The sequence below is a fragment of the Solanum dulcamara genome, chromosome 9, assembly GCF_947179165.1.
Source record: "Solanum dulcamara chromosome 9, daSolDulc1.2, whole genome shotgun sequence".
NCBI classification, from domain to species: domain Eukaryota; kingdom Viridiplantae; phylum Streptophyta; class Magnoliopsida; order Solanales; family Solanaceae; genus Solanum; species Solanum dulcamara.
Genome location: NC_077245.1, coordinates 18,954,260 through 18,970,460, shown reverse-complemented (window position 1 = coordinate 18,970,460; position 16,201 = coordinate 18,954,260). Strand labels below are relative to the sequence as shown.

General features: G+C 35.9%; 2 protein-coding genes across 4 annotated transcripts in view; one reads left to right on the top strand and one right to left on the bottom strand.

Annotated features, from left to right (window-relative positions):
• Nucleotides 1-6,469, top strand: part of LOC129904728 (probable ubiquitin-like-specific protease 2B) — a 28,055-nt gene extending 21,586 nt beyond the window's left edge. For all 3 annotated transcript variants that reach the window (XM_055980314.1, XM_055980315.1, XM_055980313.1), the window contains exons 13-16: nt 114-204; nt 2,461-2,583; nt 4,178-4,588; nt 5,634-6,469. In XM_055980314.1, coding sequence (XP_055836289.1) covers nt 114-204; nt 2,461-2,583; nt 4,178-4,588; nt 5,634-6,227 — 1,219 coding nt within the window. In that variant the 3' untranslated portion in view covers nt 6,228-6,469. The remainder of the gene's footprint in view (nt 1-113; nt 205-2,460; nt 2,584-4,177; nt 4,589-5,633) is intronic.
• A 2,165-nt stretch (nt 6,470-8,634) lies between these two features.
• LOC129903112 (eukaryotic translation initiation factor 3 subunit I-like) lies at nt 8,635-15,269 on the bottom strand. Its single transcript, XM_055978605.1, has 8 exons — nt 14,957-15,269; nt 13,465-13,680; nt 11,961-12,088; nt 11,617-11,736; nt 11,380-11,469; nt 10,687-10,773; nt 10,485-10,564; nt 8,635-8,906 (listed from the first exon to the last, which is right to left on the bottom strand). The coding sequence occupies exons 1-8, from the start codon at nt 15,138-15,140 to the stop codon at nt 8,831-8,833; spliced, it is 981 nt and encodes a 326-aa protein (XP_055834580.1). The 5' UTR covers nt 15,141-15,269; the 3' UTR covers nt 8,635-8,830.
• Between the last annotated feature and the right edge of the window lie 932 nt (nt 15,270-16,201).

Below are 16,201 nucleotides of genomic sequence, written 5' to 3'. Positions count from 1 at the left end.
ATCTGATGAGTTTTGTCATTTCCATCTTACTATGCAGTTGCTTTCCTTGCAGTAGCATCAAATTGATTGAATTTGACTTCAATGACGTCTTTATTTTCATCTTTTCCTAACAGCTACCTTTGTGAGGAGTGGAGAGAGAGGACAAAGGAAACGTCTGATGTTGTCTCTTCAAATTTTCGAAATTTGAGATTTCTCAGTCTTGAGGTACAACCTGATGTTTCATTGTCCATTCCAACTGTAATACAAAAAGCTGTCTCATATGCGGAATTTGAATGTTCAGTATGAGAAAATAGATTTCAAGTTTATGAGATGATGTATTTTAGTCTTTACCTTTCTTGATATGGCCTTTCTGTGTTGGAGACATGGTCTCCAGTTGATTGTGATGCAAGTTGGCTGTTAAACTAGAGGTTGTCATCACCCTCAGGCACTCTATAATATGAACATTTTGATTACAGCTAGTAACGTGTCTAGTCTCTTAAAGGTGATGGTTGTGAAAGACAAGCTAGGTAGAACAGATAAAATTCACGAAGGGAGAATGGTATAAAGGTAAGTGTATGGGATGTATTGACGGTTTATTAGGAAAGAGTCACTGTGAAGTTGAATTTTGGTACTAAAGTTCTGTTGTCGGTAATATCATTACAATCTATTTAAGTGTTCATTATCCAACCGTATGCATTGAAAGAATTTGCTTCCAAAATTACTTAGGAGACAAATCTTTTTTATTTGTGCATCTATGTTCTTTAACATAACTTGGTGTAGTAGTTTTACTTTTAAAAATTTAATGGAAGAGAATCACTTTGAGTCGTGGGATAGGTGGGGGTTCGAAGGGCCTGTGTAAGGGTCAGAACCATGCAATGCTCGTGAACAAGGGTTCGACTACATGCTTGGTCAGTTCTTCGGTGAGAGGGCCAGTAATGAAGGTCATCTTCCTTCTGGGCATGCAGTTTTGTCTCAGGCAGCTCTAAATACAATGAGGAGGGAGCAGGGTAAGGCCCCTAGTGGTGTGGGTATGGACAATTCCTTAGTTTCTGAAGCTGCTGGTGTCCCTACACTTCTCGGAAAAGGACAGTCATAAATTGAGGATGATTGTTTTACTTCCTGTGTGCTGAAGAAGGTTCTGGGGAAGGGGATGTAGGGGGTGGATGGTTGCAACAAGGACAGTGTTATTCAGTCTCTGGCAATTATAGGAATGGAGGTCAAAGTCATTCACCTCTGTACTTCCCATTGAGGAAGGATCAAGAGGTATAACCGATGGATCTTGTAGCAACATGATGGGTAGGGGAGGGGCTATTGACAATGACTTAAAAGGGGAGACAGAATAGTGGTGTATGAATGAAGAAATAAAGAGACAGGAAAGGGGAGGGAGTAAGGTGGTGAAAGGTAAAGTAGTTTCTGCTGGATGAATGACCCAAACAAAAGGGCTATCATCAAGGTACGGATTAGGTTTTTTTTTTTTGGGGGGGGGGGGGGAATATAACTATATACCGGCACCGGGGAATCATGGTACTTTGTGACGAAAGGAAGATGGAGAGTTTGGAAATGAAGAACGCTGAGTTTATGTTAGTGGGGGAATTTAGAATCATTGGGGATTTGGGGGAGTTTATGGCCCTGTGGTGGATGGGTCAGAGGTGGCTTTTTGAGAAGTTGATTTTGTCCACATTTTAGACCTAATTGTATTTAAATTGTCTGTTCTAGTTAGTGCATTGAACACAAACTGATTTAATGGATGATAAGATAGAGCAAAAATAACATGTAGAATTTGTTAAGAAAATAATCTACACTCCCTTCCAAATTATAAAATCACTCACGAACTGATTTAATGGATGATAAGAAAGATAGAGCAAAAATAACATGTAGAATTTGTAAGAAAATAATCTACACGCCCTTTCCAAATTATAAAATCACTCTCTTCCTCATCAAATAGTACCCAATGTGATGACTTCCCTAACTTTGTAGAATGCACCTAATGTGACAGGCTTCTTAAATCGGAAATATTTCCTCACTCAATGCTTTCTGCAAATGGATAAATAACAAATTTGGCTCAATTTGGACATGCTCTAATTTGAGTACTGTGACCTCTTGGTTTCTATTATTCATTAGTCTAGTCTTCTATAATTTGGGACATGGGACTCCATTAGAAAACCCATGCCAAGCAATATTTTTGGATTGCGGTGTTGTAAACTCTTAGAGATGTGAGCAATACTTGCTCTTTTGCATAGGATGTTAGTCATGCTACCTGTAGTTGGGCATGTTCAGTACTGTGAAGAGAAATCTGATGGTGATGGAGGGGTTCTTGGAACCCCAGTTACATGTTCATCTGCCAATTAACTGTTAAAAATTAAGGTTTTCTAATGTTTCTTCCACTAAGAGATTGTTTGATTTTTGACTGTTATGCTTTCTTAGGCTGCATATGTTTGAGTGAATACAACCTTACTTGCATTTTCTCTTCATTCATGGTAGCTACCGCAACAGCAAAATCTATCGGACTGTGGCCTTTTTTTACTACACTACGTGGAGAGTTTTTTGGAGGAAGATCCTGCTGGCATCAGTCCATACAGTATAAAGAACTACCACAATGAATTTGTAAGTGCAGTGCTTGATTTGCACTTCAGTGTTATGTCTTTGAAGCTCTCAATTTGTGCCGCTTTTTATGTTTTTGAATCACTTCGCATATGAATGGACGGAGGCAGCATTATTTTTGGATTTCCTGGAGTCAGAAATAGAAACCTTGCATAGTTTTGAGACCATTTCGAAGAATTTAATGTCTGATCTGCAGTAATGCCAGAAGAAAATGTTGAGCTGCTTTTACATCTCTGCTACCTTATTGGTATTCAATGCATGTTCACAGGCTTTGCCAACTGTTTTGATGCACAATTTGGCATTAACCAGTAACCTGTTCATGCAATTAATATTTGTTTTCTAGTGACCGAAAATTTGGCTTACCTACCTGCGTCAGCAAATAAATAATGTACTATTCCCTCTTATGGATTGTTGGGAGTCGTTTCATTACCTTTTTTCTGGGAATAGGTGCATTACCACCCTATGTTTTTGGACAACCATTTACCCCTTTTCCAATTCCTGTGACAAAACAGGCTCAGAAATTCAATGAGCCCCGTCTCCTAGAGATTTTGAAGGACGGGATACCGATTTATCAAAACCCCCAAGGAGAGTAACTCCCCTCCAATTTCATTCTCAAGATGGGGTGATTCACTTGACAAAAAAGAAAAAAAGTTAATTAGAGCGATGTTGCATCAGGCATGCTGCAGCTTCAGATTGCTTCTTCCTCCTTTTGCTTTCACAAGCTATTGATTCTGAGGAGATTGTACATTCTTATAACAGTACCGTGGTTGCTTAAATTGATTTTTTTGTTTGTTTTGGAAAATCAGTTCCCCAGTGCACTTCTTAGTTTCTTTCGTAACCAGAATATATTATTTTAGTCAGCTGAGTGCTAAAAATATTTACTGGACTTAATTGTTCTATTGGTTTCACCATCCATGACTGCACATTCTCCCAAGATATAGAGAAGGAAGAGCAAAAGAAACGAGATAAATGAGGCAACTTTTAGGGATGGATTATGGGCAGCCATTTTGAAGTATTTGTGTCATGGCAATTGAACTACTTCCAGGGTAAGAAAGGGGTATATAGAATAGAGTTCTTCTCCCTGCCGTGGACATGAAGCAAAATCTATCTTTTCCAAATTGAGGAACTTGGTCTTGTCTAAACAGAGCTCCCTGCTACTTTCACATAGCTGACATAAGAGTAGGAGTTACGTTGTTTAGTCTAGAATTTGTCCTGGTTATGGAAGTCCATATCCTAAGATCTCAGATTGCTATTCTATGTGACAAATGAAAAGAAAAGAAGAAAAACGACATTTGATGCGATTCAATGAACTTTGAGTCTGCATGCTGGGGCAATCGGCAAAATTCTACTTCAAATCCTCATGAAATTTTTCTTGCTTCTCTATGTTTTCCTTTCTTCTCGTCTGCTACCATCATTCTTCTCAGATCTCTTCGATTAATTTTTTCCTATGCTGTTTGTGTGTTAGTTTCTTGCATTCTTTATTTTTCCTCTTTTTCAGATTCTTGCTTGTGATTCATGGGTGTTATTTCTTTGAGAAAACTTTAGGTCATTGATGAGTTTTATACCTAAAAGTTTCTCTACTTTATTTTGAATCCAGCTCAGCACAAACTGGTTTCAACCTCATGAGCCTTCTATAAAGCGAAGTGCAATTCAAAGACTGATCAGTAATCTCCTCCAGAATCTTTCTCTCGAAAATTCTCCCTCTTGTGTGAGTAATAGTTGCTATCCTGAAGGTGGTCTCAAGACAAGCAATGATGATGAAAATGCTTTAGAATTAGTGGCTGATCAACTTGGTTCATCAAAGAGTTCAGACAATTTACCGCGTTCTCAAGCTATTGAGATAAACCCATTTCCTACTTCCTCTATCAGGGATGTTTGTACTAGTGCTTCAGGCTTTGTTTTAAATGATTCTTTTGAGTCTGAATCTGACGAAGAACCTTTACTTGACATGGGTTTTGGTCACTCAGCATCTTTTAATGAGTTCAGGAGTTCATTACCACCAATACAGGTATGTTTTTATTTATTCTCAAGAAATACAGGTATGTTGTATGTATCTGCAACTAGGTTCAATAGTTCTCAAATTGGTGGACATAAACATGAAGATAAGAACTTATGTTAATATTGTAGTTTTCAGATCACGAAGATATCATCATCCTATTTCCGTTCACTTTTCCCTTTCCTATTGGTTCCAAAGGAGAAAACGGTGCTGTCTTCTAGGAGTAGTATATTGAAAATTGATGTAATAACATTTAGTTTACTGGCTGTTCCATTTAGACTTAATTTTCTTTTAGCCAATTGGGAAGTGACACTTATTATGTACTATGTTTTGTAAAATGCTTCCTAGATGCACTTGTATCCATTTATCGAATATTTGTGTGTCACAACAAGCAACAGAGAGAGAGAGAGGAACAGTTGGGATTTCTGCAGGGAGGTGAAGGGAAAGCTCTGTTATGTATACAGACATGGAGAATGGAAACAGCAAAATTATTATTTTTTAAAGAGTCCAACCTGGCAACTTTTCTTATGTGACATTGTAGGAAGAATGTTAATATAGTTTAGGAATTTTTTTTATTTTTTTTTAAATGTAATGGGGTAAGAGAGACTGGGGTGATAGTTTTGAACAAGTGCTAGGTGAGATTTATATTTGAAGCAAGTTCGTAGAATTTTTGCAAAGATATTAGTCAGAGAGAAAATCAGATTTCCACTATCCCCGCTTCTTTTCTGCATCTATTGGAATATAAGATTCTCTCTGAGAATTCCTTAAAAGTGGAGGGAGTTCTGTTATTGTGGTCATTTATGATGCTGTAACTAGTTCCACTTTCGGAGGGTATAATCTATGTTGCTTCTTGTTGACTTCTCCTGCTTGTTTTAATCATGCATGGATATTAGCCGGTTGTCTTAGTTAGATCTCGGATTAACTGATTTTGGTTGTATCAGTTCACTTTGCCAAGGGTTTGAATTTGTTTATATGCATTTGTTTACTGTAAATTGAATAGGTTTTCTTGTGTTTAAACTCTGCTAGAAGTCACTGAGTTGTTGATGACCTTAAACAGGAAGAGCTAGAACCTGGAGATCATCTTGTGTACACAGCAACTGACACAGGCCTCCAGCATCTGGGTGGGAATGGATCTGAACCCTGTGCCTTTTCATTTTCATCTGGGTCTCTTGTTGCGGGAACTTCCTGGATCCCAGGTGTATCAGTTGTCCAAGATGTGGATGAGGAATTGGACTCATCACCAACTACTTCAGTCCGTGACACCAAGAATCCATTAGAAGTTGAGGTTGTAGAACTGTGCAAAGTAGATCGAAATATGAGTTCAGATGAGAAAATAGATCATCCAAAGTCGAGTATTGATTGTTTGGTTGATGGACATGCCACTCCTGGCGAGCTGCTGGACATCACTTTGGCACAATGCTCGATTGAGACTCATGATAACAGTGGTACTGGTCTTGTCACCTCCGGTGAGGAGAACCCATATGATATCCATGGAAATGTCAACCTTGCCTGTAAAAGCTTGTTGCTCATTGGTAGTGGTTCTGGCTCAGAAGCAGATCCTGAACACAATGTGAAAAGGAGGCGGCTTACAGCCTTGGACGAAGAGGAAGTTGCATTTAGAAGTAGTTTGACACATGATCTGCATTTGTAGATTTGACCTATGGAAGTCTTATCAAGCATTCTTTGCTCTCATGGCACTAGGAATACAAGAATATTATTTGGTAGCTGCATACTCCATACTGTGAATAGATTTTCTGTACACCCGCCATCTGAATTTTTGTAAATGCTCTTAATCGGGGTTTTAGTTGCATCCATTTAGGGACCTCTTTGGACTAATCATGATTGCTGTCTTGTTTTAGTTTCTCATCAATGTGATGCTAACGTACTTATTTAGAGATGTCCATTTTAGACTGCTTTATTTGCTCGAGTTCTTCTGTAGGCTGAGTTTGTTACAAATGATCCATAAGCTTTCAAAATTTGTACACGCTTATAGTGGGAGCCGGATCAGTTTTTCTTTTAATCAGAGAAGATCACTATAAATAAGAGGGAGACTTGTAATGAACTTCCTCCGTCTAAAAATTATAAAATTTACCCATATCTTGGGACCCATTCACAACAAAGACGATAATATTATCCCAAAAAGAGAATTCCTGTGACACCGAGAAAAAGTACCCATTCATTTGGTGTTGATATATGTGAAATGACTTGTTTTCATAAGCTTTTGATCCTTGCCCAGCAAGTTCATTTGGTGTTGATATAGAAGAACGAATAGCTGGGATGGTAAGATGAATGAGGAGTTTGCTTGTATGAAAGTGCTAGTTCTTTACCTATAACAAGAGGTTTGTAAAGATAGATGAACCTACGTCAGCATTTCTCACCAGCTGTATAGTAAATTTTACAAATAACGGTATTTTGATGCTTGCTTATTAAACAGAGCGATAGTTTGACAAAATTGGTTATCAAAAATAGCAACAGTTCTAAAATTCGTGTTGTATTAGTGATACCGTTTTCTGAAATTTGCTCTGTATCAAATGATACAATAATTCAATCTGTGTCAGTGTATACAACAACATATTTTATGAGACACACTTATATCATCACCAGAAAATCACCCCAACCATCACCTTAAATTCTAATCTTGATTCCATTTACAAACCAGAAACACTCCAGATACAACCTAGCTATCTTTGAAAGAATAACCTACAAACAGTTCAGATACAATACATGTACAATGTAGCTATAACTTTGAAAATCACTTGTATCAGTTGTTACAAGCATATATAATTTGTATACGTTTACTCAAATTTCATTTATAATTATTCACTCTACTATACTAATTGTAATACAAAATCATCCATAAGTCATAAGCGGAAGTAAAAATATAGAAAATATGGAAAAAACAATGTATAATTCCAAAATCTGGTCCTACGAATACAAGAACTTGTAGAATACTTTTACAACTTTCTCAAGTACTACAATGTATACTAGAAGAAAAGACATGAATAAGAAAAAAAACAACCAAGCAAATATGCAAAATAATCAAGAAAATTAAAAACGTGCTCAATTACCAACCAGATTTCAAGTCAAGTAAAGTAAACAGGGAAGAAGTCATGCAAAATGTTGATTGTTGATTGTTAATCCCTTCTTTCTTCTATCTCGTCTCATTTTTTTTTTTAAGTTGTCAATGTTAACATGCAAACGTTATATTACTATATGTTAAGGCTAGATGTCAAAGTTCTCCAGGCCGAATTTTCACTTTAGATGCTACCTAATAATTAATTTTATCTCCATTTAGAATTTTTTTGCAGTGAGTTCACAAGTACTAGTAATTAGACCACATTTATCCTATATTTAATCTAATGCTTGCGTGAATTCCATTGAAATGTCATGGCATTTGTCTTGCTCATGTATTGCTATAATTTATGTTCTTTTGGTCATTTAAGCTTAGGCATCGCTGGATTTCCGGCCTCAAATTTGTTTATGAGGAGGATTTATAAAACATCAAAAAAAAAAAAGAAGGTACGACATAATTGTCCTATTTACTTGATATCTGCCAGTAAAGTCAAGAAAAAATTCATGAACCTTGTATCTTTATGCGAATTTTAATGTTTATACGTCTTATAATATTTAAATTGTTATTTGAAGTGTTTTTCACTTTTTAAGAATAGCGCTATAATTGACTTCATTTGAAGGAAGTTGAAGGTATTATATCTTATGGGTGACGAAAGGGTGAAGAACTCTCACTGTTCTAATAGTTCATTTACCCATAGTAATAATTTATGGTAAAAAAATTATAATTAGTAAAGATTGATTTCATATCTATATGGCAGTAATTATTTAGTTATATTTGCATTTTTTTACTTGGAGCGAGTAATTTCTCTAGTTATGAAATAATGGCAAAGTTTGAAGAAGTCTAAGAAGTGGTTATTTTCCCATTCCAAGCTAATCAAGAACAGCAGAGGATTAATCAAAAAGTAAATATATTTTCCTTCGCAAGAAATAGATCCAGCTAGCTCTGTCGTAAGCAAGTGCAAACTTGAAAAAATTGCACCTCAAAATAACCAGTAAATATGTTTTGCTCAACTTGTCCATAAACAAAAAGTTATTTTCTCCTGTGCGATAAACATAGCTTGCAACAATAATAGTACACAAGAAATTCATCGGAGATAGTTGAAAACACGCTTCTTCCAGAACCATTCTTTTCTACTGGATAACCCAAAAGAACCAACTTCCAAAACCTGGTCCTATCAAAATCTAAATCTTGATGTTGAAGTAATCATGGTCAAAATGATGCAATCTTACATATCCATCTTCACCACCACTTGCGAAACTGCAAAATCAAATAGGGAGTTCACATGACACTCGAGATGGAAGAACCAATTAACTTGGTCAACACATCAAGCTTAAACAAATTCAAAAATGGAAATTGATAAGCATTACTGGAATTTGTTATTCATTGTGATCGAAAACTCTCAAATTGTTCCCAATGGAATGAAAAACAAATTTCAGGGTCACAATGAGAAACATCTGATGCCCCCCTATTTCTATTATGCTATGCTTGGAGTTGAAAAAATTCAAGGTTTTATTATAATCTTTTTTCTGTTACTATACACGAGTTTTCTTCATACGACTCCCTACCATAAGAACACTTCTACCACAGCAAAACAGGAGACACCGTGTCTCCAGACCCCCACCAGAATAGATACAATATTTCCCCTTACTGTAAGCTTCTCGATAGGTTTGTGGCTTCAATTACAACTCAATCCCAAACTATTGGAGTCAACTGTATGCATTCAGCACTATTTGAGCTCATCTCTAGAACACTAAATAGCTTGTCTTGTTAAACAAATTACAGGTAATCTAAACTAGAAGTTCTCTAGACCTTCAGATTTACCACATTTGCATGCAAGTCTAACAAAGTTGCAGAGGTACCCGACAAAAAACAGACTTTTTATATCCAAAAAAATCTAACAAGCAATAGGCAAATTAAAAAGGACCAAAATGAGTCAGAAAAGGAAGCAAACGTATAATCTAACCCCCTCTCATATCAAGTTGATGATCCCAAATACAATTGAACCAACTCAATTTCAACCTAATATAAAAATAGAAACCACAGTCATAATAAATATGAATTCCAACTTTATTGAGATTTTCAAGGTTAACATATTTAGAGAGCAAGAATTAAGATAGAAATGTAAGTGTTAGGATATTACTTCCTTTACTCTCTTTGTTTCATTTGCCAGAGATTTCAACAGACTACTATATCGATGTACATTTGAGACCAAGTACAAAAAAATATCTGCTCAAGTACACACTAAATATGTATAACTTCAATAACTTAAAGGTGATGTTTCTTTTCCTGTTTTCACTCTTTAGTTGAAAGGATCCAAAGGTTACTAATTGGTCCAAAAACTTGGAGAGGAAGTAAAGAGAACCATCAAGGGCATACCACACTAGCACAAACAGGCAGTAAGATCGCAGTTCAAAAAATTCCAACTACTAATTTCACTCTACTCATCCAAAAATAGTTTGCTTTAATTTTATATCTGAGTTGTCCTAAAATAAGTCCACCATTTTCTTAAACAGGAACCTTTTTGTTCATTAATCATCGATTGTTGATAATTATGTGACCATAAAAACTGATTAGGAACCACTATCATTCTTATAAAACTTAATTGTTAATAAAGAACAGCTCCATCGTAGTAGTAGTACTACAAAAAGAGGAGAAGACAAGAAAAGTTGAGATTTCTCTGAACCCATAAAAAAAAGGTAGGACAATTTTTAGAATAAGTTATTGGATTGAAATCTAAGACTTGTGACCCCACATGAAAACAAAGTCAAGTTTCAATAATGGCATGAGTACATGACATCCGCAAATGAGATGCAGGAATGTGGAATGATCAGTTACCTTTTCCCATCAGGATTGAAAGCCAAAGCATTTATTGGTCCAAAATGCCCTTTAACACCTCCTATTTCTTCAGTAAGAATCTGATGCATATCCAGATACAAATTACACACTCCGAAATGTTATGAAACCAAATCACATTCATTTTTTCTCTATATCAGGGTGGGGGAAAGATCATTCCTAACACCAAAATATCTCTGCTTACCTTGTCATAGAATTTGGCCTCAAACTTTCCAGCACGATGATCAGTAGTGGTGACAGCTGAAGCATCTTGACCACCTCCCAAAACCACCTATTGACCATCAGCAGCATTAGATTAGAGAGATACTTGAAGAAACATTACAGAATGCCTCGGAATCACAGAGATTACAGAAAGAATAAATCTTTAGACTAGCAAAATCAAACCGATGCAAAGTAGGACATCTACGGTCTTTTTTTGTTACTTTCTTAATCGGTAATAAGACATCTCCTCTTTAGTAGTTACGAAAAACATCTCTTTTGCTTCATAAGATATTTAAGTTTAAGTTTCCTTATCAAATGTTGGACAGTAATGATCAAATGTTGGTTTCAGTGAGTGTTGCGTTCCCTTATCCTGCGAATGATTAAAGATCTACCGCAGTATAACGATTTAATCAATCTCGTGTAATAGTGGACTTGTAACTCTCCATCAAAATATCTTTTTGAGATTAAAAGACTAACACAAAAAGAGCTGCAAGTAGGAGACATTATCTTCAAGGACGCAAAGGGTAGCTGCATAAATATTTCAAATTTTAACTCGTTCCACCCAAAAAAAACTACATAGAGATAAGATAACAGATATGTAGCTACATACAGACAGCAGATATTTGTCGCAGCAGAACCATTCAATATATTAGTTAATGAGTGTGTCAATACTTACATGATTAAGAAGCGGCGACATAGTGACAGCATTCACTGGTCGTTCAGTTGTATAGTTCTTGATAAGTGTCAAAGTTCTGATGTCCCAGAGCTGGAAAATCAGTAAAGAGATTAGAAACAAAGAGGAACTATAAAAAGAAGGAAAAAGCAAAGTGGATATGGAAATGAAATATTGCTAGTGAGTTGCAAGAACTTAGAATGAAAAATGTCCACACTTCCAATGGCTATAAGGAGCTACCTTTGCAGATTTATCAAGCGAACCAGTAATGAAGTGCGAACCATCCACTGATTTTTGTAGTGATGTAATGCCCTTTTTATGACCGATTTCCTTGTCAGACTCCTTCAGTATCTTTCCAGTCTGCAAATTTCAAAAGAACGTCAATACATTTAAGAAAGAAAAACAAAACAAACAACTAAACAGATAGTGCAATGTGAATAGATCAAAAACCAGGCCCACCTGATAAATCACCAAACTGTTCAAAAAAATTAAATAAAGCATCTAGAATAATAAGCATAAATATCTATTGAACTTTGACATATTGACAGCACATTTTTCCATGAAGCTGAAACACACTAACGTACCTCAGAATCCCAGATACGTATTACAGCATCTTCACCAGCACTTATAATTGTTTTATTCAGGGGTCCCCACACAGCTCTGTTGATTCTTCCCTGGGGACCCTTTAAGACAAGCACCGACTCACTAATTTCTAAAATGACAAGAAGATTATTTATTAGATATAGTGAATGTCAAGATCATGAGATGAGAGTCACAATGTGCCCCAAATAATGGAAGATAGTTTGAAATTAGAATAAGACAGCAACCACCAGAGAAGCAATAGCAACCTATATAAGGCATATCGCTTCATCTCAAATTCCAAAGCATATTAATGTGTTAGATGTGACAACTCTGGAAGCATATTAGACTTGACTTTTGATAACAAATATTCCCTAAAGCTATGTCCTCTACCTATTAATTGAATAGAAAGGAGGACCCTGGTGTTCCATTCTCTGGCACATAAAACCTACATGTTTTTATGGTGGTCATCTTTGCTTTTGATATCATCTACAGGACAATTTTTTCCAACGCTCAAGTTCTGGTTTACATCACATAAAGGAAAATGTGTAAACTAATTAGATAACTATTAATGATAAGTGAATTTAAAAGAAACAAAGAGGAAGTATAAAATGACTATAACAATTTTTTCATTGGAAAATGAACTTAAAAGGGGTGAGGAAGAAATAGAAGTCATCTGCTTTTCCCCCCAGACCCCATAACCAAGCTCCGTATCAAAGTGAATTATCTTAACTCAGAAGTAGCACTAGTAACTCTATAGTTAAAGGACATGTGATTGTAACAGGACTTGATCTGGTTCCTTCAAGCTGCTTTGAGTGAAGTATGGGAGTAAGCTCTGTCCTGTCAGCTTCCAACATGCAACAGTAAATTCACTTTACGTACCCAAATGCATCATGCTCCAAAACCAACATACAGTTTCTAAGGACACTACGTGTTTAGTGGTAGAGGAATTCCGAACTTGATAAACATGAACACTCCAGTAGTGAGTGAACATGGTTTCGCTCCACTATTCTGGTTGCGTAATTATCATAGAGAATAAATTATACGTTGGGCTTCTGCATGGTAGCATAGGTGCCAGCATGGAAGTTGGGTGTTGCTATTACCGATAGAGGAATCAGTACCAGGACTCCAGGAGGGAAACATTCTGTTCAGTTTGAGAACAGGGGCCAGTGCAGACATATAATACAGCCGGGTGGCCTGTGTTCGCAAGTCAGAGAGCAATGAAACTGCCCCTTCACTGAACATATCTTAACAATTATTCATATGCTGATATTTACAATGACAAGTTTCTTCAATGATAATAACCACCGGTCACACCAGGAACAATCACTTGAAAGCCCATAGTAAAAAGGAACCTTATTTGGTGCTTTCACAATAATTCAATACATTATTCGCAATTTTAAAGAAAAGAGAAAACAAAGACAACATGTACTTCACAAACAGAAATATAAACCAACAATTAAACAAGACAACACAACAGAAGATCAACCTTAGAGTTCCTAAACTTACGTTCACTGGGATCTTTGCTGATGCGTTTGACATGGATAGCAGATGTCAGTCCCATGAAAGGATCAGTGGTGATCACTGCGAGTTTATCACCAACCGAAAAATCAACAGACCGAGCAGGGGAGTCAAAGGTGAATTTGTGCAGCTGGGTACCAGTTTGGACGTCCCACAGCATTGCAGTCTGATCTGCACTTCCAGTTATTAGCCTGGACGAATCCCCTTTAACAAACAATCAACAAGTCAACAACCACAGACAGTATATTTTTCAGTAGTTTTAATTAAACTTTACCATACATAATACAAACAAACAAAAGAATGCCCTTGCTCTCTCGTTCTGTGACTTCCAATTTTCGTTGACCTTTTCTTTAGAAAAAGAAAACATGCCAGCAAGTATTGGACCTCGAAGCTTTTGTAAGGTAAAAATGACAAGACAAATGAGATATAACTACTTTACTACTTCCAATTTTCATTAGCCAAAGTGGATATAATACATAAAGAAAACACCGGAAATTCCGATAACATATATTGAAAAAATATGAAGAGAAAGAAAGGAGAGGTAAGAAGATTTGTGAATGAAAGTTTTACAATCTTTAGCAAAAGATTGTGGTTAATGAAAGAAGTACAAGATAGACAATTAGTTTAATTCTCAAAAAAAAAAGTACAAGATAAAGGATGAGAGATGATCCTGCACAAACTTTCCCATCAAAAAGAGAAAACGAAATCATCCTACACAAGAGAAACTATAATTAATTGCAACAGTAAGTAACTTGGTTTTGCAGAAAATCAGTAAGACAATTCAAGGATGATAATTGGATATTAAACTTTACAGTAATCAAGTTCAAGTTCATCTGCAAAATCTGTGCTTGGTTTTGCAGCATATCAGTAAGACAAGCCCGGTATGATTATTGGACATTAAACTTTATTAGCTAAATGTGAATTAAACATGTGATGACAAAACTGGGACCATATCAGTTTCTTTTACAAGCAGGTGAACTATCAAACTAGAATAGCCCTAAATGTTCTTCGGTTATTTCACCTGATTTAAATAAAACCTACTGATTATGAACAAAATCATTGCTTGGTTATGAGACTAAATGTCGCTTCATACGGGATAATCAACTTGTCGGACTATAAACAGTATGTTGTGTTGGGGAAGCTTAATCAAGATTCTCAAGTACTTTCTTAGGGTGCCAATAGCGGTAACTAAAATAAAATCTCCGGGCTGTTACTTGTAGGCTCAAAATTAATTGATTTAAATTCTTTGAAATTCGTCCGAGAAGTGCACCTAACCCACACATTACACTCCTAGTATTACTAGACCAAAAGCCCCTAAAGACGAAGATAAATTATCTGACGAATAGTAAGCAAAGCTTCACTATCCAAAGAATAAAGGACCTATACCAAAGGGGAAAAAATAAATACACAAACCAAAGCAATTATCTTGTTGATAAACATCAGTTCAGGATGTAAATAGTAAGAGAAAAAAAGTAATTACGAGAAACGTCGCAGCACCAAACGGCACCATTATGGCCACGGTAAGTGCCGAGACGCTCGCCGTTATCGGCAAACCAAACGGTAGGGGTATGGTCCTTGGCGCAAGAGAAGAGCAGATCTCCATCTCTGTTGTACTTCAGAAAAGTTAACGGCCTTTCATGGCCCTTCATCAATATTGGCCTCATCGTTGCTCGTCGCCGGAGTGATTCCCTCAGTGAGATTGTTGTTCGTCGCCGGAGTAAGTTCGCCGCTGAGAAGAGAGGGAGAGAGAAATAAGACGGTTGATAGGGTTTATATTTCCTGTAAGTTTTTGTTGTTGTCGACCCAATACTATCAATTGGGCCAAAATATTTTCCCCCCTTATTAAAATAGGGCAAATTTTCAGTTATGACAAACCTTTAAGTATAATTATTCAATATGGATATAGTTTTTTTAATTACTTATAATGGCAAATATAAATTTTGTTATTACACAAATGTTGTAGCAAATTATATAAAAATTGTAGCGAATTATACAATTGTTATACCCACAAATTATTTATATAACGAAATATACAAACACTAGTATACATATGTATTTGTATATCTGGCAAGTGAGATTAAGAGAAGAGAGGAGAAAGGAGAGCGAGATCGAGAGATGGAGGAGAGAGGCAAGCGAAAGGTGAATTGTATATGTATATTTGTCAAAAAAATTTATATATGTAATTGGTATATATATGTATTTCTATATCTGGCAAGCGAGATTGAGAGAGGATGAGAGAGGCGAGCGAGATCAAGAGAGGGAGGAGAGAGGCGAGCGAGATCGAGAGAGGGTATATTTATCAAAAAAATTATATAATGGTAACTGATATACATATATAATGTATATCTGGCAGCGATATTTGCTATACCGAGTAAATATGTTTGCTGCGAATCGTAATTATTTTAAACTATATCCATACCGCGTAATATAGTAAAAAGGTTTGTCATACTGCATAATTTTTCCTTAAAGATAAACAATATAGACATACGAGAAAATTGAAGAATTGATATTACTAGTCCTAACAGGATTCTTAAGTTTTCAAGTTGTAGCATTAAAATTCTAATAATAACTAACATATTTTATATCTAAAATTTAAGACATCAGAAAATAAAAAGTTAATTATGTACAAACTTATCTGATTTAATTCTTTCGATAATGTTTAATTTTTTTTTGGTTCGAATATTTTTGTTGACACACACATGCATCGCACGTAATCTAAACTAGT

Bases quoted from the DNA above. Each gene is read 5' to 3' on its own strand.
- LOC129903112 (XM_055978605.1), bottom strand. From the start codon at position 15,140: ATGAGGCCAATATTGATGAAGGGCCATGAAAGGCCGTTAACTTTTCTG. The intron at 11,470-11,616 runs GTAGCTCCTTAT...CTGATTTTCCAG, and splicing joins CGCTTGATAAATCTGCAAAG to CTCTGGGACATCAGAACTTT. The intron at 10,774-11,379 runs GTAAGTATTGAC...GATGGTCAATAG, and splicing joins TGTCGCCGCTTCTTAATCAT to GTGGTTTTGGGAGGTGGTCA.